The sequence below is a fragment of the Vicugna pacos genome, chromosome 11, assembly GCF_048564905.1.
Source record: "Vicugna pacos chromosome 11, VicPac4, whole genome shotgun sequence".
NCBI classification, from domain to species: domain Eukaryota; kingdom Metazoa; phylum Chordata; class Mammalia; order Artiodactyla; family Camelidae; genus Vicugna; species Vicugna pacos.
The window spans coordinates 44248421-44276073 of record NC_132997.1 but is presented as its reverse complement, the minus strand read 5'-3'; the positions used below and the strand labels follow the sequence as shown (position 1 = coordinate 44276073).

Here is a 27653-nt window from a genome sequence, read left to right as displayed (position 1 = left end):
TTACTATACTATTGTGATACAATATAGGCTTGCCTTCTCTCAGTTGCTGTCCACTGATGCCATCAGATCTATTCACGAGGCTCTGCAATTTCACTGGGTCCACCAAACTGATACAATTATATAAATCTGTATAAAAACTGTATGTATGTCTGACATAATTATAGCAGCCTCTGTTCTGTACTACAAAGCTCTAGTAATAAAACACAATTGTATCACAGTGTGTTGTGATGCTAGTGGGAAAGATGGGATATTATGAGTTTATATTATCAAGCCTGTAGAATGTAAAGAATAGAATAGTTCTTCACCTAATGCTATAGGTTTTTCATTTCAGGATTCCTATGTTCTTTCTCTCCTTGCAATCTAATTGCAAGGTGTGGTTGGGATTTTAAGATATAACCCTATTCTTTAAGACCTTACAGTTTTGAGATGTCAGCAAGAGGGCAGAAAAGAAGGTCCCCAGCCCTCACCCTTCACACACAGAAACATTGATTTAACAGCCATTCCTGGACAAAAATTCCTTATTATACCTTTTGGAGCCAAGAAAAGTTGCTTTTAGAAGACAGACCTATGCTCCTGGAAGAGGCCTGCCTGCCACTAACCCAGTAGCAACCCCATTCACCTATGGACCTCAAATACAGTCCCGTCTTCCCGCTGACAAAGACAGCAGCCTTGCCCACAGGCCTTCGCACCCACAGACTTGGTGATGGGCTGCCCCCCTGAAGACACAGGCAGCAGCCCCACTGACCACAGACCCTGGCAGAGGCCCACGTGCCCAGGGGCAGCTGCAGTACGTCTACCCACAAACTATGACAACAGACTTGCCCATGGACCGTGTCTGGTAGGACGCTTGCCAGAAGTCACTACACTTTATCCATGGATCCCACCAAATGAACATCCGAGAATCTGACTGCAATAACTGGTGAAAATTACTCCCTCTAGAAACCAGTAGGTTAAAAAATGGAAGACATGACTGCTTCTTCAGATGAACAGATACCAGCACAAAGGTCACAACAAATCAGGAAAATGTGATGCCAGCAAATGAATAAAGCTCCAGCCAGTAACCAACCAAATAACAGAGACCCACAAACTGCTTGATGAAGAATTCATCTTTGGAGACAAAATAATAACCTTTAAGGTGCTTATTAAGCATCAAAGAAATATGATCAAATAATCAAAATCAGGAAAACAATACATGAACAAAATAACCCCAAAGAAATAAAAATACTGGAAGAGAAACAACCTTCGGAGCTGAAGAACATAATGACTGAACTTAAATATTCAATACAGAGATTTTACAACGCTGTACAACATTGTAAAAATCGGCAAACTGGAGGAGAGGTCATTTGAAATTATCCAACCAGGAACAAAAAGTAAAAAGAATGAAAAGAGTGAGGAAAGCTTATAGAACTTATGAACTGCGTAAACAGAATCAACATTTATTTATGGAAGCCCTTGATGGAAAAGTGAGAGGGAAAGGAGCAGAAAACCTATTTAAAGAGTAATAATAACAAATGAAAACTTCACAAATCTAAGAAGGAAAATGGACATCTGGATTCATGATGTCCAAAAGTTTCAAATAGGTTAAATCCAAAACGGTCCATACCAACACACATTAGAATTAAATAGTCAAAAGTCAAAGACAAATAGAAAACTTTGAAAGCAACAAGAGAAAAATGACTTGTAACATATAGGAGACTCACCATAGACTGTCAGTGGATTTCTCAGAAGAAACCTTGCAGGCCAGGAGAGAGTGGGGTGATATAGTTGAAGTGCTAAAAGGAAAAAAAGATGAATATATTTTGAGACTGTAATGTATACCATGGTGACTATGGTTAATATTATGGTATTGTATATTTGAATTTTCTGAGAGTAAATCTTAAGTATTCTCCCTAGACACACACACACACACACACAAAGTTAGTTATGTGAGCTGATGGATGCATTAATTATCTTGATCTTGGTAACCACTCACAAATATGTATATCAAATCACCACATTTTATACTTTAAATAATACAACTATCTTTGCTATTTATTGCTCAGTAAATTTGGAAAATACTTTTTTAAAAAGATAAGAGATAACAAATATTGGCAAGGACACGAAGAGGGAACCTGTATACTGTTGGTGGAAACGTAAATTGGTACAGACATAGGGAAACCAATACAGAGCTTCTTTCAAAAATTAGAGATGCTACCATATGACCCAGCAATCCTGCTTCTGTGTGTATCTGGAAAAGATATCTGCACTCCCATGTTCACTGCAGCATTATTCACAATAGCCAAGATATAGGAACAATCTAAATGAATCTAAATGTCTTTCAGCAGATGACTGGATAAATAAAACGATTACATAAACATACAACATGGAATATTAATCAGAAGTAAAAAGGAAGTCCTGCTATTTACAGCAACATGGATGAACCTGGAGGGTATTAGTCTGAGTGAAAGAAACCAGAGAAACACATATACTACATGGTATCATATATGTAGAACCAAAAAAGAAAAAAAGTTGAACTCATAACTCAGAGTAGAGTAGTTGTTGCCAGGGACCGGGAGCTGGGGAGGAGGGAGAAATGGGGAGAGACTGGTGAAAGTCTACAAACTTTTAGTAATAAGATGAGTAAATTCTGCTGATCTAACATACAGCATGGTGACTAATTTATAACATTGTTGTATAATTGAAGTTTGCTAAGAGAATAGATATTAAGCATTATCACCAAAACCAAAACAGGTAACTATGTGTGGGGGTGGCTGTTAATTAACCTGATTGTGAGAATCCTGTCACAGTGCATATGTATAGCAAACCATCACATTGTGCATTTTAAATATATTCCAACTGTATTTGTCAATTACACCTCAATAAAGCTGGATTAAAAAAAGAAAATGTGGTATATACATACAATGTAAGATTATTCAGCTTTAAAAAAAGGCAACCCTTCCATTTACAACAATATGGATGAAACTGTAGGACATTAAGCTAAGTGAAATAAACCAGACACATACTTAATACTTCATAATCTCATTTTTTATAAGGCATCTGTAACAAACTCCTGGAATCAGAGGGAAAACGGAGGTGTCCGTCAAAGGGTACGGAGTCTCAGTTGCGCAAGTCAGTAAGTTCTGGAGATCTACTGTATAGCCCATGCCCTATAGTTAGCAAATTTTAATACAATAGAATATTGTTAAGAAGGTAGATCTTACGTTACATACTTTTATTGTAAAACTGTCATAAAAAGATAAAGCAGAAGGAAACTTTGGAGATGAATGGTCAAGTTTATGGTCTTGACCGTGGTGATGGTTTTACAAGTGTATACTTATCTCCAAACTCAGTTGTTTATATTAAATATGTACAGCTTTTGGTATGTTAGTCATACTTCAATAAAAAAAAAAGCTTTAAGAAAAAGATCTCTTAGTCTCACTGAGGAGAATGGGAAAGACCATGAGAACACAAGTCACAAAAGCACAAAAGAAAACAGAACAGAGTGACTGAAAATGTGGGCGCATGGCCACCCTGGGCTGGAATTGCTGGGGACTCTCACAGAATGGGATAAGGAATGGATACATAAAGTATGCAGTTCAGTGAAATTTACTTCAAGGAAAGAGAGAATGGATCAATGTCAAAGCAGTTGTTGGTTTTAGAATTAGCAGACTGAGATTCCTCGAGGAGTCAGGCTGGTCAGAATCCCATCCATTCCCACTTCTCTTCCCAGTCATTCAACACACAGCTACAGTGTGCTGGCTCAGTCAAAACTCAGGCCAGAGTCTGAAGTGGGTTGTAATTTTATTGTCTAGGCCACGACTAGAGACCAGAAATTCTCCAGTAAATCTTAGAAGTTAGAGGAAAGTATCAAGCCAGAAATATAGAAGAATCAAGATCCAAATACCAGAGAGAGTAAGTGAGAACAACAAAATTGTGGCAAGAATTGAAGTCAGGGTCACGGGCCAAGGGCTTGGGGCCAGGAAACAAGAGCAAACAAGTCAATCAGGCTGAAGTGGGGCATCTAGAACGAGTGTCAGGAGAACCCACTGTTGTCTGAAGCACCCCTCATGGTCTGGCAGTGATCTGACATGTACTGGGCTGTTGGACTACACCCCTGGGACTACAAGGCATGGAGTTGCCCAGCCTTGAGACCACAGAGCCCGGAGACAGTGACAGAGACATCAGAGGTTTATTGGATAAGGGGTCTTACACGTCCAAAGCAGAAAGGTCCTGGAGGGACACCCCACCATGTACGGCAGGCAGGACAGGGCAGCAGTCTTCGCTACTCGAGGGAGACGGAGGCTACCTTTATAGGCGGGATTGAAGTCAGGTTGGCGCCTCAGTTACCAGGGAAACCAGCGGCTGGGGCAGGGGGCAAGCATGCAGGCAGTTAACTAATGAAGCCCTATAATTAGAAGGGTTGGAGAATCATGTGAGTGAAGCAAAGAATGGTTGAGCAGGGGATGTAAGAGCCATCTTGAAGGGCCGGACCATACACTCCACCCCTACATACCCTGAACGACCCATACAATCTTGGTCCACCCCTCTTCTGAGATATCCCTAGGGTCTGGTGTGTAGAGGCGCCTTGCAACCAAATACCCAAAAGGTCATGCGAACAGCAGCCGCTGAAGAGTATCAAGAGTCCAAGAGGTGGGCAAACTTTGAAGCCAGGTGCTTATCATGTCAATGTTTCATGGAAGTCCGGAAGAGGAGGATGACAAGGGCAGCACGCCGCAGACCCAGCAGTCAAACTCGTTTCACAGTGAGGCCACCATTGTCACCCAGCCCATGAACAGATTCCCGCTGCTCAGACTAGCGATGAAGAGCAAGATGTTTAATAACAGGCACAAGACAGAGGAGATCATGACCGTTAAGCAAAATATAAGCAGTGATAGCGTTCTGAGGTAACACCACCCCTGCCTGGCGTTTGTCCTGGCCTGCAGCCCCATCCCACCTGTCCACCTTTAATCCCCACAGCCAGTGTCCAGTACCGGCCAGGGACGGTAACAGCAGACCCCAGGATTAGTATAATGGTGCCTTTCTCCAGTAAGAGGTCCGACTTAATTACCTATATCGTCTTAGGTGGGGCTGGGTAGGAGACAGGTGAAATATATAAGTCCATTTCCAACTCCCGGGGGGGGGCAGCAAACCCAAACCATCCAGTACTTACTTGCCAGTCCCAGGGCTATTTATAATATGTTCCCTTGAAGGTAGAGCCTGTGGCAAGGGCCAAAGTGAGCTACTGTCCTGACTTGTCATTGGCAACGGTCCTTTGATGGTCAACAGTTGAAGCTGGATAGTGCTGACTAATTGCCTCTGGGTTAACATGGCGTAGGCACTGGGACAATTGCTCCTGAGATGCTTCACTGTAGTTCGCAGGGCTTGAGTGAGCCTCCTGGTCCACCTGTTGAGAGAGTGGGTTTCCTGTCTCAATTGTTTAAATAGTCCATTCATACTTTCAACTAGCCTGACAGCAGTGGGGTCGTTAAGGCAGGTGGAAATGCTGGTGGATAGCATTTTTATCAGCTCGTTCTTAAACTTCACAGCCGGTTAAGTGGATTTTTTTTGTGTCGTTCAATCACTCGTGTAGGCCTTTTGTGTTGTCTTCCACCTGTTGTCACACATCACACTGTATCGTTGCTCTGCCCCCTTCCATAACTGGGACCTGAAGCCCAAGGGCACTCTAATTATTCTGCCATTGCCACAGGCCCCAACCAAACCCTTCTGGGTAACTGGCCACGTCCACTTCACCAGCCTGTCCCCGAGTTAAAGCCCCTAAAGCCTGGGTCTACAGTAGTTTAGGGAGGGTGGGCCGGGGATGTGCTTGTACTTTGTAGGTTATCCACATCCTCGCGTTTTGTCTGTGTTCCCCAGCCATCCCCATGCAGCCAGATGAGCCATGAGCACGGGGCCACTACTTTTAAACTGGAAAGAGACGCTGAGATTTACAGGGTATCATTAACATAAGGGAAAAGAAAGACATCTCTCGTGGTAGACAGGGCCCCACCTGCTAGTGGACAGCCACCCTGGGGTGACCCCCGTGACCTCCCGCACCCCATGGCTATTTCCCCACACCTCGGCACTCACCGGGGTCTCCTCGGCCTCTTGGCTGGCTCACCAGCTGTTGGGCTGCACCCCGCAGGCCTGCAAGCCTTGCAGTTGCCCAGCCTCAAGACTGAAGAAAGAGCCTGAAGGCAGCAACCATAGCAATCAGTGATCTGCTGAACAAGGAATCCGACACATTCAAAGCAAGAGGTCCTGGGGCAGCAGGCAGAACATGGCTGCAATCCCCCTACTTGAGGGAGAAGGAGGCTACCATTTATAGGTGGGGGGTGGGAGGCTTGACATCAGGTTGGCTCATCAGTTACCAGGGAAACCAGTGGCTGGGGCCGGGGCTAGTCAGTTACTAATTAAGCCGTATAATTAAGGGGATTGGATAGTCATGTGAGTGAAGCAGGGACTGGTTGAGCAGGGGATGTGCAGGGAGCAAGAGAACAGCCATCCGGAATGGCCTGACCATACATGGGCTCACGGAGCTGGGAGTGTCAGCGGTAACGTGCGCACAATCTCAGCAAATTCAGCAGCCTCGTGAGCTGGTAACATCGCAGAGGCTACAGCTCAGCTCTGACAAATGTGCAGCTAATGAAGTCCACCGGGGGCTGCAGGGTGTGCCGAGCCTGCAGTACAGCGCCAGTGACTGGCTCTCAAAGAAACTGTGTAGTCATCCTAGACCCTGTCTTGGGAAGAGACAGTGGTCCAGGGATGGTCTGCATGAAAGCCATTGTGATCACCATTTAAAATCTGATTCTTCTCACCTGTGTTGGTGTAACAGCAAAGCAAAGGTTATCACTGTAACATGAATGCCTGGGCTGGATCATAAATCGACCTAGACTCTGTTGGAATGTGGAATCAGACAAAGGAAACACCTTACTCTGGGTTATAATGGGGTCCAAGGGCCTTGTGAGGGATGCATTTGACAGTCTAGGAGGTGGCAGTTAATAGAAGCCAGCTTGCAGGAAGAGACGAAACATAGGGCTCCTTTCATAAAAGTCGCCATAAATAAGGAAAGTTTGTTTAGGCAGCAGGCTAAGCCTTGACAATCAGGCTTTGTGGGGAGAGGAGAGCAAGGGTTCAGTTCAGCCTCCATGCTGGCCCGGGTGTCCAGGGGGCACTTGAACAGCCTAGAACAGAGAGGGCTGCAGGTTAACCTCGAAAGAGCTCAATTATTAGGAGCCCAGGTGCTCTACTATGGGATCCCACTTCAGAAAATTGTAATATGTGAAAAGAAAGATCTTTCCCTACCAAATGAGGAAACCTGGCATTAGAGATTCTACAACATACAAGGAGATGCCACAAGGAGACTCAAAAGCCAGGAGCAAGCCAGGACCTCCACTGGGGTGGCCAAAGGAGAGGATTGGAGACATGGGGCTGCAGGTGTAGAGACCTAGGTTAAGTGTTGATGGAAGAGATAAAGTCACAGGGATCCAGAAGCAAGCAGCGGTGACAGCAACAGCAGTAGGGTGGGCCACTACTTCACAGTCACTGGAAGTTAGCATTTCCTCGGGGATGGCGACAACAGTGTATCAGGGGTCCAAACTGGTCACGAGAGCCATGTAACAGGCAAACACCAGCTAAAAAGGTGAAGAGATTTGGGCAAGGAAGTTAGGGAAGGCCATCCCGCAAAGGCAGGTGGGGGGTGCTCCTAGATTTAGAGCAGAAAGCAAAAGAGTGACCCTGCCAGGTGGCAGCTCTCTCAGCTGCCCTGCCCCTGCTCAGATGTGCCAAGGAGCTCTTTCTTCATATCTGGGCAGTGATGTTGAGGTGAAGGGGGAAGAGAAGTGGGCAAAGCAAGTGCCGGCTCGTGGAATCTGCAGATGCAGGTTGCTTTTGCAATAACTGAAAGTCCTTGTGCAACTTGCTGGTCTTCTCTGGACCTTGGATTCCTGGACATCTGTAAAATACAGACAGTGATCTTACTACTTAATTCACAGGGCTGCAGGGAGGTGCAGATGAGATCATGGACATAGGGTGCCTGACAGACTCTAAAGTGATGTGTGGACAGTGTTACGAACATCGGTGGCAGGTGTCCAGAACTGCCAGGTAGGGGTGGGACTGCGTGAGTCAACAAGGAAGAAACTGCCCTACTTCTTGAAGAGTGCTCTCAGGAAATCAGAACTCTCTTTCTGGGAGAGGCTCGGGTTGCAGGGCAGGCATAAATAGCCAGCAGTCCCTGCCCGGGAAACTCTAATTTGCCTGGAGTTTCTGGAGCCCCAGAGGAAGCAACTGTGAGTGTCTCTGTCCTTGCCTCTCATTTTGTTTTCCCAGTGTCTGGTGACTATCTCCCTGCCTACATGGCTGATTTAGCCTCTTGGTGTTGGGGAAGGTGGGATCCATGTAGCTGTTCTGGTCTAGGAGCTGTTGGGGTGGGAGGTGAGGGGCATCGTGGAGTCATAAGGAGCACTCTTCTGCTCCTTCTGCTCAGTGGGAGATTTGTTTTCTGGGCTGGAAGAGGGTGGGTGAGTTGGATATGACACCCAGCCAGACCTCGGATGCCACTGTCTGGAAGCCCCAGTGGAAAATGCAGTTCATCTTCCTCTTGGTTCCTCTCCATCCCTGATTTCTTCAGAAAGAAGGGAAGTAGAGGAGAAACAGACCAGGTATTCACTCACAGGTCTGGGTTCTAAGCCCATCCTGGTACCAACTGCCTGTGGGACATGGATAAACATGCTTCTTTCTTAGCCTCAAATCGTACTTAAAAGAGAATACCTTCTGGACTAGGTCACTGATTTTCCAACCAATTTTCAGAGGAGTCTTTCTTTCCCAGTAAAATCTTAGTCTGAAAGCTTGTTATAAACTGAACATTGTGTGAGGGGACTGGGACTCTGCCCATTCCCTCTGATGCCCCAGTTAAGATGCCTTGTCTGAATCCTTGGTCTGAAAACGTGTGAGTTAGCGCTCACCAAGTCCCCTTCCTGCTCCCATGGGTGGTGGCGCCTTCCGCACCATCTTGGGCTGTTGGGCAGAATGCCTGTTGCTTTTCACTCTTCCCCAGATTTGGGCTCAGGGCCGCAGCACTGAGGCAGCTGCAGACCGGGGGACAATGTCCCGGCCTGGCCTGGGTCCCTCAGTACTCATGGCTGAGCTTCTGCTCCAACAAGCACAGCTGCTGCTGGCCGGCCAGCTCGCCTGGGTGTTTCTAGAGACCCCAGGATGCCCGAGGAAGCAGGGGATTCAAAAGTGAAAGCGGCTAGTGCAAAACAGGGGTGGGCCACAGCCCGGAATCGCCGGCAGCTGGAGAAGGAGGCACTTCTCTGGCCGGCAAGCCCCTCCCCTACCAGTCCCTTGGCCTGCCTGGTGACCCCCTCTCCTTTGCACAGGTCCCCCAGGCTCTCCTCTCAGCCTCTGCCACTCCCACGAGCTCTTTCCATGCTCATTGCTTTACAGTTTCTTTCTGAGACAGAAAAGAAGCCCAGCACTGGGGGTGACCCAGCCCCTGACCCACCCTGATCTCACTTGGTTCCTAAGTTCCTTTCAGATGGGCACTGGATGCTCCATTGGACATCTGCTCTGTCTCACCCCCAAACCAGCCTTCCCCTGCCAGCTCCCGTCTCACATGTCCCCCTTCCCCCATGAGGCCCCTGTTCCCAGTCCTTTCAGGAGGTCTGGGCAGGACTCTAGGCATCCCAGGGTCGCTCCAGCCGCCAACTTAGTATCTCTGAGAATTTTCACCTGTGTTCTCTCCGGGACTTTCCTCCTGGAGACAGTGTCTAGCCCAGGAATGGCAAGTCACCTGGCCAAAGTGCAGCCATGCACCCATCTGGTGCTCAGGACAGACGTCATCAAGCAGTCAGGATTCTGGCTCCTTTTCAGACCAGCACTGCAGGCCACCGGTATTTGTCCATCCAAGGCAGTGAGAAGAAACAAGTTTGTCTTGTTGGACCTAAGCCGACCACCTGAATGGTACATATAGAGAGAAAGAGGTCCAGAGAAGGTGCCCTGCCCAAGGGCACTCAGTGAATCCTTCCTGATGTGGCAGATGGCCTCAGTGAGGAATTCTACATTCTAGCCACAGTGCCCATGGCAGTGCCCAAGGGAAGGGACAAGAAGGGATGTCACAGAGCATCTGAGAATAGCTGGATGCTGCTGTCAACCCATGTCAGTGTTCCCACTGGTTAACACATACACTCCTAGGCCAGAGCTATGCCCACCTTTGTCCCTAAACTGCTTTCAGAGCCCTGCTGATGTTGGCCCCAGAGGAGGGGAGAGGAGGAAGGGGCAGTGCATCTCCTGACCTCCGGGAGCTGGACCAAGCCCCAATCCCTGTCCTAGGACCAAGAGCATGTCCTCTTTCTTTCTGTTCACCTGCCTAGGACATGCTTCTCCTCCCTCTCTCCGCGCTGATCCTGCTCACACAGCCCCCAGGGTCCCTGGGAGCAGAAATGAAGACCTATTCCCAGAGAGCAGCGGCCAACGCCTGCACCCTGGTCATGTGTAGCCCCATGGAGAATGGCCTGCCTGGTCGTGATGGACGGGATGGGAGAGAGGGCCCCCGGGGCGAGAAGGGGGATCCAGGTAGAGCTGGGACCGTGGGCTCATCCTGGTGGGAAGGGGTGGGCATTGGAATTGTAACCAACCCAGAAATGCTGGCTGTTCTGCTGTGGAAGACTCGGGGATGGTCGTCACCTTCCCAGGGGGATGGCTTTCCCCCAGGCATTCAGTCCTCTGTGCCCTCCTCACAGCCCGCCTTCTCAGTGAGTCCTTTTCCGATCATCCTATTTAGAAGACACCCTCCCCCCGCCAATACTCTTTATGCTTTATTTTCCCTCGGCAGCACTTATTCTGAAGTTATAGTCTAGTAAATAAATGTCACGCATTTTAATACTTATCTGTTTTATGAAGTTGAGTTTAAGCTCCATGAGGAAGGGGTTTGACTTTCTGTCTGTTTCTTTCATGACCACATCCCAGCATTTAGGACAGGGCCTGATGCCCAATAGAAGCTCAGGGAAGACTTGCAGAATGAATGAATGACGCCAGGAGAGGAGGGATTTTAGTCCATTTAAGACCGGCCACGTTGCTGGGCCATAAAGCTTCGTTTCAGGTGGCAGTAAAGAACTAGTTCTTTGGGGGATGCTAGGATGCAAAATGAGGGCTTTGGGAGGCATAGTGCTTGCTGCTGAAAGGGGTGTCCCTTCCCTCACCCCAGTGCTCTCATGGCCCCTGTGGTTTGTGCACCAAGGATGGGCAACCTCTAATGCTCCCTTCTAAGGAGTGACTTTTTCCCCTTGGCCCATCTACCAGGGTGGAGCCTAAGAGAGGCTCAGCCTGGGGTCAGGGCGTCTCTACCTGAGCACAGTGCACTGTGGATCTGGGATGCAGGGCCCATCCACTGTGTTCCCATTTCATTCACAGTGAGGCTTGTAACTAAAAGCAGGACACAGTGCCCAGCACAGAGCCTGTCAGTTACCCATCAAATGCACCAGTCTCCTGCCACTAGCAAATTCTTATCCCTGACCCCTCTTGCCTGGGAGAACGGTTTTCAAAGGTGAAATGTCACCCCTCCTCTCCAATCCTCTCTAAATTCTCTTCAGCCTTGAAATTCCATTTCCTCAGTGTGTGTGTGTGTGTGTGTGTGTGTGTGCGCGCGCGCGCGCGCATGCAGTGTATGTGTACCAGTGGTGAGAGTACTGTGATAGGATGAGAGATATCTCATGAATTGTCTTCCCCACTTGTTACCCAGGCCTCATAATTTAAACCGTTACAAATCCCTTGCAGACCAAGACCTGCTGCGAGCATTTACATCCTGCCCAGGGCTCAGCACACAGTGATGCCCCACAGATAGCTTCTCAGGGAACATGTAAATGAAATAACGAGGAAATGAACAAATAAGTGAATGAACAAGTTCGCAGCACCTGACGGGTGGCATTTTCTTCCTTTTTGCACATGAATGCTTTATTCACAACAGCCAAAAGATGGAAACAACCCAAGGGTCCATCCACTGATGCACAGCTAAATGAAACGTGCTGTGTTCGTACAGTAGAACGTTACTCAGCCAGACAAAGGAATAAAGCACTGGGACACATTGCAAACTGGATGAAACTTCAAGAACATCACTCCAAGTTAGAAAAAGTCAGACACGGAAGGTCGTATATTGTATGTATTAATAGAAACAGAAGGCAGCATCACCTTAGCCAGGGCCTGGGAGGAGGCAGGGAGCAGGTGATTCACGGGCATATGGGGTTTTCTATGGAATATTTTTGAACTAAATAGAGGTGGTAGTTGCACAATGTTGTGATTGTGCTAAATGCCTACTGAATTGTATACTTTTAAAAGGTTAATTTTGTATTTTATGAATTTTATCTCAATTAAAAAAAAAGAATAACTAAGCTCACAGAATTGAGGGTAAATTTCTTAAATTGATAGCTATGTCTCCTTTTAGTCTTTTGGGAGCAAATCTTGGATAAGTTCAGGCTTAGGCAGCCTGTCTTGAGGTAACATATCTTTTTAAAAATGTTTGATCATTTTTCCAATACAGAAATAATAGGTGGTCACTAAAGACAAAAAGAAAATTAAAATTACCTTAACTGTGCCATTTAGAAAGAACAGTTAACATTTCTGTGTATGCCGTTCTTGTGGTTTTTCCAGTCTGTATTACATGCGCCGGCATCATTTCTGATATAAACTTTCATTCTGGAAAGGGTAAGGCAAGGAGTCCACGGTCAAGGGTAAATGTTGACAGACTGCCCCCTGTAGATACTATGATCTTGGGGCAGGGGAAGGCGCACAACATGAAAAGACAGACATGGTTTGGATCTGCCTCCATCTCTGGCAAGCCTGTTTCTTCACCTTTAAAGTGAGGATGCGGATGCCCATGTCCTGGACCAGCACTCTGGAGGTGGCATGTCTACACCCTATGTACCCTTGAAGGAATGAATGCCAGGGGCCTGACCCTGCAGGCAGCTGGCTTCTCCTGGGCCTGGGGCCAGGTTTACGCTCATTTCTCCTGCTGCTACAGGTTTACCAGGAGCTGTAGGGCGAGTGGGGATGCCTGGACCAGCCGGCCCAGTTGGGCCCAAAGGGGACAATGGCTCTGCTGGAGAACCTGGACCAAAGGGAGACACTGGACTATGTGGTGAGCCACTGGGTGTGGAATGCAGATGTCTGCAGGCAGTGGTGCTGCCGCCGCCAGGACATGCCAGTAGGCATGTGCAGATTCCACTGCAGGAAGAAGGAAGAAGGCCGATCTGGAGGCGGCACAGGGTTGTTTCAGGGAAGACTGGAACTACCATTGGGCATCATCTTTAGGATGTTGCTGCCTGTCTGACTTCTGTTCTTGTCCTCATCTTTTATGCACTCCCACCTTCAAGGAGATTTAGTGTCACTGATTGGACTGGTCCTTTTCCCCAGGGCCTCCAGGACCTCCAGGCCTGCCTGGTCCAGCTGGAAGAGAGGGTCCCTCAGGGAGGCAGGGGAACACCGGACCTCCAGGCACACCAGGCCTCAAAGGAGAGACTGGTCCCAAAGGTAGGCGGTTGGTATGTGGCGGGTCTGGGAGGGAGAAGGCGGTGATGACAGTGACATCTGCGGAGGGGCCAAAAATGAGTGCAGAGGAAAAGGCCAGACTGTCGGCACTGGGCAGGCCTGGCCAGGGCCCCTCGGCCCACATTTCCACACTGGCCGTATTTCCCGTCACCCTCCTGGGAAGAAGCCAGGCAGTAAGGACTGTCTCTCCATTTGCTGTCTGACCTGGAGCTGTGGGTGAAAAGCTCCACTACTGAGGAAACGATACAGGCTGAATGCACTCTCAGGCATGTTCATCCCAATTTGTTCCTTCCTCAGGAGAGGTGGGTGCCCCGGGCATGCAGGGCTCCACGGGGACAAGAGGCCCTGCAGGTCTTAAAGGAGAGAGAGGTGCCCCTGGAGAGCATGGAGCCCCTGGAAATGCTGGGGCAGCAGGTGAGTGATGGAAGTGGGGCTGGGCGTCAGTTCTTCTGTGTCCACCGCCACCACCACCACCACCAAGTCAGAGCTAGTGTTACTGGGTGATGTCCAGTGCTGGGCACCAGGAACTGTCTGTATCTAGGGAGCGGGTGGTGTGAGCAGCAGGGATAGTCTCCACACAGGGAAGGTGGGTTGTTGGGGGATGGGGACAATGTCTAGAGAGGATGCCTGGCTGGGTTGTGGGAACAGAGGGACATATGTGTATGGGGAGGGTGTATTACTGGGCGATAAGACAGTCCATGAACTGGGAGGGTGAAAATGCTGGAAAGTGTGCATAGAACTCACCCAACTCTTTTTCTCTGATCCCAGGGCCTGCTGGAGCCACGGGTCCACAGGGACCTGCAGGTGCCAGAGGCCCCCCAGGACTGAAGGGGGACAGAGGTGCTCCTGGTGCAAAGGGAGAGAGTGGGCTCCCAGGTGAGAATGCCTCCCCTTGCTCTGGGAGCCCCACTTAGGGTACAGTGGGTGGGGGGGGCCCTCTTCAACGTGGGACAGCCCCTCCTCTCGGATGTCCCCATTCATTCCAGGTGAGGGGTGGACAGAAAAAAAGGCTGACAAACCGGAAGGCGAAGTGGGCTCTAATCTGAGCCTTTGTTACTCGCTGGTAGGCAACCTGAGCAATTTTTCCACCTGATCTGTGGGACAAGCGCGCCACTCTTCCCAGTTCACTGGATAACCTTGAGCTTCAAATAACCCAGTGGATGGGAAGCACTTGACATGTATTCTTCTCCCCTCAAGAAGGAAGTGCTGTCAGAGCCCTTGAATTGGGTGTTAAAATGTCCTCTGGTTCAGGGTCAGTGAGGTGTAGGGACCTGCTCAGCGGACAGTCTGTTCACAGTGGAACCACAGGAAAGCCCGTGGGCAGCAGGGGCCAGCTGTGTCAGCAGATGTGGGCTTCCTAGAGGTCCATCTCAGCTCCTGACCCCCACCCCCAATACTTGCCTGCACCTGAGAATCCTTCCCTTGGGGCCCGGGCTCTGAGCTGATCCCAGGCTGTGCTGGACCAGTCTTCACTCGGTCTCTCTCTCCTGCAGGCATCACTGCTCTGAGGCAGCAGGTGGAGACCTTACAGGGACAGGTCACATACCTCCAGAACGCCCTCTCTCAGTATAAGAAAGGTGAGTTCCTAGAGCCGAACCTGAGCCAGGCACCAAGGGTAGGCCTCACTAGGCCTCACACTGGATCTGGGCCTTGGCATGGAGCTGGCTGGGCTTGGGTATAGAACTGGACTTAGCTGGGACCACGTTTAGGACTGGACCTGGAACTGGGGCAGGGAGTGGGGCTAGGACAGGGCTGGGACAGAGCAGGGCAGCCACATGCTCCAGGGGCTGCAAGCAGATGCGAGGGAGAAGGAGGAGGATGCGATCCAGGTCACCAGCTCAGCAGACCTTCACTCCTCCTACCCTGGGCAGGTCCCTTTGATAGACAAAGGGACACCCAAACCAGGATGCGTTTCTTCCCTCTGTGGGACCAGGTGTACAGCCCAAGGCAGCGGAGATTCCTGACACTGTCCTGAGAGCAGGGACTGGCATTCCACTCTTGGGGTTCAAGACTAGTGGGTGCCTGATCTTGGTGTAGACACCAAGTATCTCCCCGTAAAGATGCCCCTGGGTCTGGCAGGGTAGGCTGCCTCCGGTTTCCAGCCAGCCCTGGGCTCTTCCTGCACTCCACTGCGTGTTTAACACAGAGATTCTTCCCTAGACCTGGAGTCCTAAGGAGTCAGAGGTTTCCAGGAGCACATGTCTGAGTGCCCTGGGCCTCTGGGACTCCACCTCGGTCCTCAACTGTCCCTCCTCTTTCTCTGCTCTCCCTGACACCAGCTTTGAGTCCACATCATTCATCAAACCTCATTGACCTAAAAAAAGGAGTTTTCTGAAGGAACAGAGAATAAAGGGGCCTGATGGGGTGAGACGTAGCGTTGGCTCCTAAGTGCTCAAGCCGACTGAGTACCTAAGTAGGAAGGATGAGAGTCTCAAGCATCTGCTATGTCTTCCTCCTTCCATAAACATAGTTGCATACGTAGGCACTTGCTCATATACACACTGATGCAAACAAAGGAGAACCTGGGCATATGCACCTGCCACACGTGTGTGTACTTAAATACCATCGCTCACTCCACACCATCTGCATACATGAGCACATGTATGTACACAGAAATACACACACCCATCCAGACAGACCATAAGTCCACCCGTGTACCTTCAGATGGGTACACGGACATATTCATACATGCACATGCATACCCTCCCAGCTGCACGGGACATAAACCCAACTGTGGCATGTGAACTTGCACTGACCTTGTCCAGGGCTGCTCTGGGTGCCATCCTGACCCCATGAGAATCTGGCCTCCAAGTCCTTGTTGAAGTTACTCAGAGGAGAAGGGCAGTGGGTCAGGGTGCACCCTGGGCTCCTAATCAGTCCACTGAGTCCTTTTGGGAGCCCTGGTCATGAGCCTGGAGGCAGAGGGATGGGGATTGGATGGGACAAAAAGGGATACTTGACATGCCACACAGATGGTGCTTTACTAAAGTGTATCCCTACTTTAGAAATGAGGAATGGGAAACCCTGAAAAGGGAAGTGACTTTCCCTTGCCCACCGGGACTGTCCTTGCCAGGGTGGGGCTGAACATGTGGCCTTCTGACTCCCATACAGGGCTCTCTCCAGTGCCAATTCCACCCCTGCCCCTACTCCCACTCACACCTCTCAGATGCCTTCATCCCCTGCCCCACAGTCCAGGAGGCTGGCTGGCCGGGACGTCACCCACAAGCACATCAAGAGGCCAACACTGAGCTGCTCCCGGTGTGGAGACCAGCACACCGCTGTGCTCAGATGTCCCACCCGCTCCTCTCCTCTTCCCTCACCCCTTCACGCAGCACAGAGCCCTCTCTGACAACCCCAGGTGCCCAGCCATCATGCAGGGGTGGGAGCGAGCCCCCTGCATGGTGTTTTCCATACTCTCTGGCATTGCCCCAGCTGCACGGTGTCATTTCCCTGCTCAGAGTCATTCCAGTTCTACACAGTCACTGAAAAACTGATTCTGGCATACAACATGGGGTGAACTAGAAAGTTCCCATCTAAGCACTGGTGTCACATCAAACAAGGTTTGATCTTAACTCGACTTTTGACAGTTGCGGGACTTTGGGCCTCTTACATAACCTCCCTGAGTTCCGGTGTCCTCATCTGTATCTCGAGACCACAGCACAGCTCACAAGGTGTATCGTGGAGCTGGGGCTGCTCCTCAACCAAGTGCCTCGCTTTCGTCCTGTCTGGTGCCCCAATACCCGGGTGGGAGGCTGGCGGGGGCGGGGCATCGCAGGATGGGGGGCTCCCGCCAGAGCCCGGAGGTCTAGCTGCTGCCGCAACCCCAACCTGAATCTCCTCTTCTAGCGGAGCTCTTCCCCAATGGCCAGAGTGTCGGGGAGAAGATCTTCAAGACGGGAGGCTTTGAAAGAACGTTTCAGGATGCACAGCAGGCGTGCACACAGGCCGGGGGACAGATGGCATCCCCACGCTCTGCGGCCGAGAACGAGGCCTTGAGGCAGCTGGTCACCACTCAGAACAAGGCCGCTTTCCTGAGCATGACCGACAGCAAGACGGAGGGCAAGTTCACCTACCCCTCGGGGGAGCCCCTGGTCTATTCCAACTGGGCCCCGGGGGAGCCCAACAACAATGGCGGCGCCGAGAGCTGCGTGGAGATCTTTCCCAATGGCAAGTGGAACGACAAGGCGTGCGGGGAGCGGCGCCTGGTGGTCTGCGAGTTCTGAGCCCGGGAGGGCCGGGCAGGGCCCAGCGCTGTGTGCTGCCGACGTCCCAATAAAAAGGTGACCCTCTGCTGGCCAGGGCTTCTGCACTCAGCCACGGGAGGAGGCCAGAAGGTAGCGCTTCTGGGAGCACGTCCCTCAGAATAAAATACGAAACTGGCTTCACACCAGGAAGCTCTAGCAGAGGAAGGAGGGGCCAGCACGCTTTCCTAGGTGCGAGGGATTAAACCGGGCCTCCACGACCTCCCCGTCACAAAGTCCAGTGTCGCCTCCTCCGCCCCATCCTCCTCCGACTATCAGCACCATTCGATCCAGCTGATCATCGTCTCCTCTTCCACTTTTCCTCTCCTTGGTTTCCAGGACAGCCACTCTCGCTGGCTATTTTCTGATCCTTCTGGCTGCCCGGTGTCAGTCTCTTCTGTGCATCCTTCCTTTTCTGGACCACTCTACAGTGGAGCACTGCAGACTCAACTCTCCTATCCCTTCTCTCCTTACACTCACTCCACGCATGAGGTCATTCTGTCCTACGGCTTCACATTCCTTCTACTGCTGGTCCCCTGTGTAGATCCCCGTTCAGTACCTCTCCCTGAACCCCAGACTCCTCTGGCCAATGCAAACTGTAGCCCCGGGGCTCGGAGGTCTCAGTGGCTGCCTCTGGCTTCCAGCCCTGAGCCTAGGAAGCTGCACAGTAGAGAGGGACAACCTGCCCCTCTGGCCAGATTGAGTGGCCTGACACCCAGGAGACTCCCCCTCACCTTTGACTGCCCAGCATCGCTCTCTGTCCATGTCGGTGTGACTGCCCTTGGCTCGTGGGAGGGAGTGCCACCTGCGTAATTCTAATCCCTTCTGAAATCTCAGGCACAGCAGTGTCCAGCCATGTCCAGATTCAGCCCCAAACCTCCTCCTGCTTGGCAGTTCCAGGGATAGTCTCCCCTTACTCTGCCTCAGAGATAATCTTGTCGAATCCTCCTCATTTTACAGACATGGAAACCAAGATGCAGAGAGGAGGGGAACTTGCAAAGGTAGTGTCGGTGTTACTGCTCACTCATGAAAAAAGGTCATCTGACTCCAAAGCTTATACTTTTGGCCCGTAAATTTTCAGGCCAAAGGCCTCTGTATAGTTGATTCTATTGACACACTACTGCACAAATGCTTTAAATGGCACTTGTGCCTTAAGAAGTTGGAATGGGTTTGCGGGTGGCGGCTGGAGGCCGGGTTTCCTGCTAGGGGGTCGTGGGAGGTGTTCGAGGGGGGCTCAGGCTCCAAAAGTCGGGAGGAGCTGGGAGAAAGGCTTCACAGAGGGGCTACCTTTAGGCCATGGCACCGGGGCTCCAGTCCCCGAGGTGCTGACTCGGGGATCGGCCCCTCAAACATCCAGAGCTGTGGATTTGTTTCCTTATTACAACTACTGGAGGCCAGCTGGCTCACAGAAAATAAAATGGTGAAAACCCGACTTCAAAATACAAAAAAAAAAAAAAAAAGAAAGAAAAGAAATTGCAATGATGCCTGGATGAACCACAGGCTCATGGGAGGGGGCAACGAATACCCCTCCCCGAGGCAGGAAACCAACCACGCTTTCCTCTGTCCCCAGGGACCAGGAGGACTGACCTCTCCGGCCCTTTCCAAACGGGGCCCCCAAGCCCTACCTCTCCTCCCAGCACTCTTGCAGGACATTTCGTATATACAACAGCACATCTGAAAACAAAAGCCACACCTCTCAACAGCAGCCCCTGGCTAAGACCTTTCTCCTGTTACTGGAAAAAAACCCAGTTCCTGACAGCTCCTGAAATATAAGTAGTTACACAATAAAGAGCAAACAGTTTCCCGGTACAAAGACCATGCGTGGGCACCCTTATCAAGGGAGCTTAGAAAGGCATGTTTTCATTGCAAGTAAGAAAAACAACTGGATTTAGTTAAGCCAAAGGGAAACATTTCCTAAGGACAGAGAATCTGAATTGACACAAGAAGGACTGGGCTGGGGGTGGGGGGGCCCACAGGCAACGCTGTGCCACCTCCCTAACTTCTGCCCCTCTCTGCCCATCCTCCCTCTCTCTTCCTCCTTTGCTCACCAACTTCCTCTGCTGCCAGGTCTCTCGACAAGCACAGGGAATCGTGTGTCACAAAGATCAGAAACACTTGCTTAATACCAATGCAAAACTATGTGGAGATGCATCTCCCTGCCTCAGATGCCCACCCCTGGTCCAATCAACTAAACGTGGGGGCAGGTGGGACCATGCAGTACAATACGGCTGCTGGGATCCATTCGAGGTCATAGTGGTCTGGGCAGGTGCTCTAAAAGTGATCACTACTCATCCCAATATGTAAGCCAAGCCTATTTCTTGATGAGAATGAAGGACAGAGTGGCAGAACCATGTGTCTCTGTAAGAAGGAAAAAAACTCTCTTGTGATGTTCAAGGCCAGGAATGCAGAGTCCCCAGAGCCTAGGAAGAAGCTTCAGAACAGCCTGCACCATTAGCCACGGGGGTCTGGCTTGCTTTCCAGCACAGGGAACAAGCAAGGAGGATCATTTGGGATCTGCAGACAGAGCCCAAGTAAAGCAAGAATTGAGGCAAGTGTTTTAGAAAATGCAGATCCTTCCCCGTTCTTGAGCACAGAGATCTCTCCTACACCATCACTCATGGGCAAAAGTCCACACAGATCTTAAGCAACATTAACCCCACCCCAACCATAGTAGCCATGGTCCCTCGTTTAGTAGCCAAGGTGCCCAATGAAGCCAGATCTGTGTGACTCTTACATTCTTAAGAGATGTTATGACTGTCAGAGTCCCAGGTGACATCATGGGAGCACACTGGGATCCTTCTATGTCCAGAGGGGGAACAACCACAGCAGTTTCAGAGGGAAGCCTCTGCTTTATAGTGTATTCTCAGGTTGCCTCCTGGTTCTCAACCCTTCTGTCACCAAACACTGAGCAGCCTGTGGGAAGCCCTCTGATATTTACTTTTCTAGGATCCTGTCTTTGTTCTGAATTCCCTTGATATAAAACACTGACATCTGAGTCACTTCAGTTCAGAGGATTCTCAATCATACTTACCATTCAGATGTCCTTAATTGAAGTTTAATGCTGTGTTGGATCTTTTGGGGTTACTTATGTTTTATATAGTAGAGCAAAGAAACCAGGTATCTATCAGGAAAAATAAAACAGTAATTTATATGCCAAATAGTCGTTCAAGCATTGGACACACAGATGGAAACAGCTGGTCATGCCCGCCCACATGCTACAGCCCCACACTTCCTCCCATTAGAGATAAGCTGTAGAACTGTGTCCCAGCAGTGGGCTCGATGGGAAGATTCGGAAAGAGTGGATGGATTATAAAACCTTTGAACCAGGAGACTAGAGGTGTGCCATCTTCTTGTGCAAGTACCAAGGTGCTCAGGGACCAGGACACTCATTTTTGTTCAACCTAATTGTCTCTGACTGTTAGGCCTCTGTCTAGCTAATAGCCGGTGTCTTTTGGTGGATTGTATTGTTTTCCACTAATATTTCAATAAGAGAGGCCTCATGAAGGCGGGCATCACCCTGTGACACGTTGCTTCTGGGTGGAAGCGGGTAGGGGCCAGTGGACATTTCATGCCTTCTTCTCTGCTGCCCTGGTGAGCACAGGAGCATTGGCGGTGAGAAGGTTGCACAGTCCAGGGTTCTGGAAACCCGAGCAAATGCCTAGAAAAGAGCTGCCCTTGGGGATCACCTGGATCCACTTGGATTTTGAGTAAGATTTGAGGGTTACCGCAGCAAGTGTAGCCCATCCTTACTGGATGCGTTTTGAACATTAGCATATTTGACCTTCATTTACATAAGCAGTGCAGTCTCTCTGACACTGCCCGGCAGAAACAAGTTTGAGGCACGTGGGGACTCAAGAGGGCCCGGCCTGAGCAAAATGGTACTTTTCATATTTATTTAGTAAGGAGACATATTTAATGACGTAAGTAAGTGTCAGAATTGAGTGAATAAAATCCTTAATTCCTACTTGTAAGTCTGTTTGTAGGCCTGAATGAAGTGGTTTCGAGATGTTTCCAGGCTCCTTGATCTGAGGAAATAGCACTGTGACCCACTGCCAGCCTTTCTGCATATTTATTAATTCCCTGAAAACTGTGTTTCAGGTGTAACTGGCTGGGGCCAGACCAGGGCTGAAAGGTCAGATGACAACTTCAGGGTGAGCAAATGTTCTCTGTGAGCAGAGGGTTGGACCAGGGCAGGAATGGGTGGAAAACCAAGCCTGGGACGCCTGGTCCCCTGGCTACAGAGAATCAAAGAGTAGAAAGAGGATGAGAGAGATGTGAATTCTCCAAAGACTCAATCCCCCAAAAGAGTGATTGAGGCTGTAAGAACTTCATGAAATGATTCCAAAGCTCTTATGAAAGAAGAAACATCCTAGAACACACATAAAAATTAATTTAAAAACATAAAGTGAATGGACTTGGTCATTTTACTTTAAAGGATTTTAGAAGGCTAACTTAATTACAATAGTGTATTACAGACACAGGAATAGAAAAAACAATGTAAAAAAAGCCACAAAGTCCAAAAACGGGCCAAGTGTTCACGTATAAAATATACAAAAAATGTATATACATGGTAAAAGATAAAGACAGAATGCCAAAACTGTAGGAAAATAATGAATTGTTCAATTAATAACTAAACGGTTAAGCATATAAAAGAAAACTAAAATCAGATTCTTTTAGTTATATATAAAAATCAAAATTAGAAGAAAATGTCAGTAATGATTTATGTAGTCTTATAAGGGAAAAGAGCTAAGAATGGTATCAGAGAAGAGAACCCAAACAGTAATATAGATGTGTCTACGTAAAAATATATAAATCGTCTCTGCCAAAAAGTAAAAGACAATATAAAATTAAAATATCTGATTTACTTGCAAAGTATGTAACAGATAAATCAATAAGAAAATTAATATCTAAGTAGAAAAAAATGGGATAAGTAAGAATGAGAAGAGAAAATTCATAAAAGGAAAAATACTGATGGCCAATAGTATTGAAACAGGAAAAAAAAATGCACAATCTTAGTAGTAATTAAAGAAACTTAAACAGTGATAAGTATCCAGAACTCTACAGACCGGAGTTAAAGCTCTACTCAGGGGAAAATATACTTTCCTTTTTTAAAAAAAAGTATTTTTATTACTATCTTTATTTATTTTGTGGGAGGCGGGGGGACATAATTAGGTTTATATATTTTAATGGAGATAACTGGGGATTGAACCCAGGACCTTGTGCATGTTAAGCATGAACACACTCTACCACTGAGCTATACCACCCCACCCTATACTTGCCTTTTGTTATTAAAAAAAACCATAAAAGCATGAACTGAAAATGATTGAAGTGAGTGTTCCTCTTTTTAAAACAAATTTTTAAAACAATAAAAAATAAAGGACAAAACAAATAGAAACATGAAATTAATGAAATATAAAAAACAAAATCAGAGAAATGATAAATTAACTTAGAAAGCAGACTTTCTAAAAGGCAAATTAGAAACATGTATCCTGATAAGAATATATAAGAAAAAGAAAAAGAAAAAACACCAACAGAGCAGTAGCGATAAGAAAGGAGCTGTAGCCACAGACGTGCAAAAGACGAAAAGAACTTTAAGGCGACACATTCATCTCCTTTTAGGCACTGGTCATAATGAAACAAGGCGAGGACGAAGGGAACTTGGCATCTCTCCTCAGCCCTCCCTCACTGTCACTTCCCGGCCTGGGGTCAGATCTGACACCTCTTGCCTGGGGGCTCCGGTGGTTTACGGCTCCCTGGCCAGCGAGGAGGACAGTGGTACTGCTTTTTCTCTGATCTGGAATTTAATCCGTAACCTTAGTGCTTTAGTCGCGAATGACCACATAACAGTGAGCGTGGTGTTAAGCCATCTCTGGCGCATCCATCCGGCCTCCCTCAGGCCCAGTGGGTGCTTCCACCTCTGGACTCCCCAGACCCCTGTCATGTAGTGAATCCAAAATGCACACCTCCTTTTCTGATTCCTGCTCTTGGTGTGCCTGGGAGCCAGACCTCATCACTGCAAGGGGAGGTGATCCCCTGGGAGCTGCTCCCAGAGCACGGGGAAGGGCCAGCGCATCCAGGCAGGGCGAGCTGGGTCACAGGTGCACAGGGCATCTGATTCTACTTCTGGGATCGCCCAGGCCACAGGTTCTTATGTGAGCAGGAAGCTGGACTTGTCGGGAGCAGCAGGCAGTGTTGCTCAACGAGTTCTTTCCAACACACCAGCTCAGATCCCTTGGTAATAACTGCAGGGTTAAAAGGCTTCCAGATTAGGAGGCAGTTAATTAGCTATAGACACACCACTGAACTGGGGCAGAAGAAGGGCAGCATATGTGCTAGTGTTTGCCATTCTTGGCTCAGGAGGGCACAGCTCTGCAGGACCTGAGGGACCCCAACAAGGGGGAGGCCCTGAGCTTCATCAGTGAACCAAGTGAAGGCACCTTCTGGGTCCTCTGCAAGAATCCTGGTGCTTCCACTGGCGAGGACTCCAGGAGGCTCAAGGACAGAGTTGCAGCATAGACCGCCAGCTGGTGGGACAGCTATGCCATCTCCACTTGAGACCTGCAGGAGATCCCCAACATCCCTGTGTGCTGGTGCCCTGCTGGTGCCCTAGTGGGTCCCAGAGCAGGTCTCCTATGTTACAGTCTGAACTCCTCCGTGCTTTTGAGAGGATGTGGGGTCATCACAATAATCACAAGTAAACACTTCCACAGTGTTCTCCAAAGGAGCTCAATTCACAGAAAAGTCCAGAATCTCTTCCTCGTGATGCTGAGAGAGGAACAACAACAACAAAAAAAGCCTGGGGCTTCATCCTGATTGGACTTCAGAGAGACACCCAGAAAGTCCACAGAGGGAACCCAGGGAGAAGGCCACATTTCCAGCAGCCACTGGGGCCCAGGCAGGGACAGCAGTGTAGTCCTGTCCCCAGGAGGATTCTGAAACTGCCCTGGACACAGAGATCTGAAGGGGGAGGGGTACAACGGAGGGGGTGGGGGCACCCAGGTCCTGCCCTGAAGTGATCACAGTCTAGGCTTGGAAATGAGACAGACACACAGACAGGGAGCAGAGAATTCCACCACTACTGCAGGCTTGCTGGACAGTGAGGGCTGCCTGGATCCTGGGTGTGGTCACCCACTGGGAGAGGGTAACTGGATCTGGCCCTGTAGAGTAGAGGCTTTTAGGGACAGGCATTCCAAGTGAGTGGGTCAACCAGGGAAAAGAAGGAGGGGAGGAAAGAGGATCATCTGCAGTCACAGACAAGGGGTTCATGGGGCCCCATCTCTCACCTGGCTCCCCAGGTGATCTCTGAGTTTGCGGGCCCTGTCTCAGAGACAACCAGCAGAGGGCAGCATGAGGCCGCAGCTCCTGGGGAACAAAGCCCCTAAACCCAGTTACCCACGAAAGGAGGCGGTGCCCAGAGCCGTGTTCCGAGATAACTTTGGCTGCTTTGGTCTTGGATCTGGCTTGGAGCTGAGTCAAGCTCCAGAGAAGGGAGTCGGGTCACACATTTTGGGGGAGGACTTAGATTCAGTCATTCATCCATTCATTCATCTATTTCTTCAACAATTATTGAATGTGCATTATTGAGTGAGTGTGTATTCCCAGTCCTTTTCTAGGCCCTGGGACTGCAGAGGTGAATGACAGCGTTTTGTAATGATCACAACAGCAGTGGGAATTTACGCTTGCACGGCATTTCCAGGAGGCCAGGGCTAGCCCTAGTGCCTCATTTGTATCAGTTCATTTATCCCTCCTGACAACCCTGAGGTGGCCACTATTACCCCAATTTTACCAAGACGGGAACTAAAGCACAGAGAGTGTATGTGACTTGCCCAGGGTCACACAGCTGCAAAGCGGTAGAGCCAGGGTTTGAATCCAGGCAGTTTGCTCCTTAATTGCCTTTCTACCCTGACATAACGTAAAGAGGTAAATGGTCAAGATGACTATAACTGGTGACGATAACTGCTAATGAGAAAGTAACATAGGACCTTGTAATGGTGACTGGGTTTGGGCCAACCTTGGTTCTGTGGTCAGATAAAGACTTTGGGGTGGGAGGATAAGGGTGACTTACAATCCAAGAACTGGCAGGGGTGGAGGATCATATCAGCACCCAGAAAATCTCTGTTGAGGCCTCAAGTCCCAGGACACAGCTCACAACCACTTGTGGACCCTTTTGTCCATAACCAAGCACCCACCCACCTCTCTCAGAGCCCCTGGAACCACCCAGAACCAATGCTTCTCAGTGAGGGGTGTGCAGAGAGGGGCTGGACACAGGCTGGGGGGAGCGGGGAGGCTGAGCCTCTAACAACAGGATGTTGGGAATTTCAAGCACTGGGTCTGCTGGGATTTTGTAGACACCCACATGCTCGCGTGTACACAAAAATGCGTGCAGATGTCCCCAAGCCCATTTACACGTGATGCCCCACTCAGTCTCACCTGCCCGGGGTCTCACTGTCTCTGACAGCCCCTACAGCTGTTGAGGCCCAGACACACCCCTGGAGTCACAGGAAGACCCTGGAAATGGGTAGGGAAAGATTCTGGGCAGCAGTCGTTTTTTACCCCTGGGGCACTGATGAGCTGAAGGAGTTATTTCGGGTCTGACAATACAGACTTAAGTAGGACCTACAGGGAATGAAGAAGCCAGGCTTCCTGGTTCGAGGCCCTCCTGCAAACGTGAGAGGCAGGCAGAAAGCAGCTATGGTGACTGTAATTTGGGGGGCAGTGGTTTCCAAAACTGGCCAAACACCTGTGTTCCCTCAGGGCCTCATGAAGTTAACAGATTTCTGAGATCTTGATTCACTGGGTCCAGAGAGAAGCTTAGCGCCTCTGACTCTGCCAGCCATTCCAGGCCACTGTGCTGGTCACTGCTGTGAAATGCAGCACAGGGCAGGCTAGGCGGGGGGCTGCTGGTGGCTAGCCTAGCCCGAGGCGTTTGTTTCGCTAACCAGTGGTTACCTGCATTTCAGCTCTTTTGAGCATGGCACTTGTATTTGCCTGGACAAACCATGAGTCCAGAGTTGGAGACACTGTCTCCTCCCCATACAGGTTGCCACCAGGTTGGGAGCACCCCTTCCCAGGTGCACCCCTGCCCTGACTGCCTCCTCTCTTCCCAGCACCCCAACAACCACGCAGGGTTACTAGGACAACACTGCTTTTCAAAGTCCGCTTCCTGACATCACCAGCCCAGGCCTGATAATATTTGATCCTTTCCTGGTTAATGAGAAAAAAAAAAATCCCTGATTCCTGGCAGGTTCTAAAGCACAGCTCCATTACACAATAATGAGCAAACAACCTTGACAATAATGAGCAGACGGTGACCCTGGTGCTGGTGCAGGAGGGGGATGTGAGGAGCGTGAATGCTAGACCTTCGGCTGGTCCCCAAGGCCCTGTCCTCTGGCTCAGGCGCAGCTAAAAGTGAGAACAGCAGAGCTGTAAGATTCTGAAGGAAGACTGTCCTGCGGGAACAAGGCCCACCATTCGAGAATCCAGCACCCAGGCCGGAGCCGGGGCCTTGCGTGTCGCAAGCTTTGGTAGTTGATTTCTGGACCCGCTCCGGCACAGGAAGTGTATTGCAATACCATGGGCGGTATCTAGACTCTCACAGGAGGTAGATGACTTACAGACATAATTTAAACTCCAAGTCCTCATCTCCAGAGCAGATTCCAACTCACTCAGACTGGCTTTGTATGGACCTGAGGAACTGGTGACAAGTGTTCAGACCACAATGAGTTTGGACAAAATTGACAGGTAACCAAAATGAAAGACAATTCCCAGATCCTGCAGCTTTGCTCCGGAAGTAGGCCCTGCAGCTGTGAATCTGTATGTGATCGCTGATTCATCTAGCTTTAAAAGGGAGAAGCCGTCCCAGACCAATTTACAGAGAGGGAGACAGGCCGAAGG

The 27653-nt window shown here is 49.5% G+C and overlaps 1 protein-coding gene across 2 annotated transcripts in view; it reads left to right on the top strand.

The window, feature by feature from the left end:
- The window catches only part of SFTPD (surfactant protein D), a 91020-nt gene extending 73115 nt beyond the window's left edge, over nucleotides 1-17905 (top strand). Inside the window, exons 1-8 of one of the 2 annotated variants that reach the window (XM_006211615.4) lie at nucleotides 8165-8264; nucleotides 10350-10551; nucleotides 12992-13108; nucleotides 13384-13500; nucleotides 13816-13932; nucleotides 14287-14394; nucleotides 15012-15095; nucleotides 17365-17905. In XM_006211615.4, the coding sequence (XP_006211677.1) occupies nucleotides 10353-10551; nucleotides 12992-13108; nucleotides 13384-13500; nucleotides 13816-13932; nucleotides 14287-14394; nucleotides 15012-15095; nucleotides 17365-17741 (1119 nt within the window). In that variant the 5' untranslated portion in view covers nucleotides 8165-8264; nucleotides 10350-10352 and the 3' untranslated portion in view covers nucleotides 17742-17905. Of the gene's footprint in view, nucleotides 1-8164; nucleotides 8265-10349; nucleotides 10552-12991; nucleotides 13109-13383; nucleotides 13501-13815; nucleotides 13933-14286; nucleotides 14395-15011; nucleotides 15096-17364 lie in introns of those variants that run through there. The other variant, XM_072971222.1, reaches the window with a different exon arrangement.
- The last annotated feature ends 9748 nt before the right edge of the window (nucleotides 17906-27653 follow it).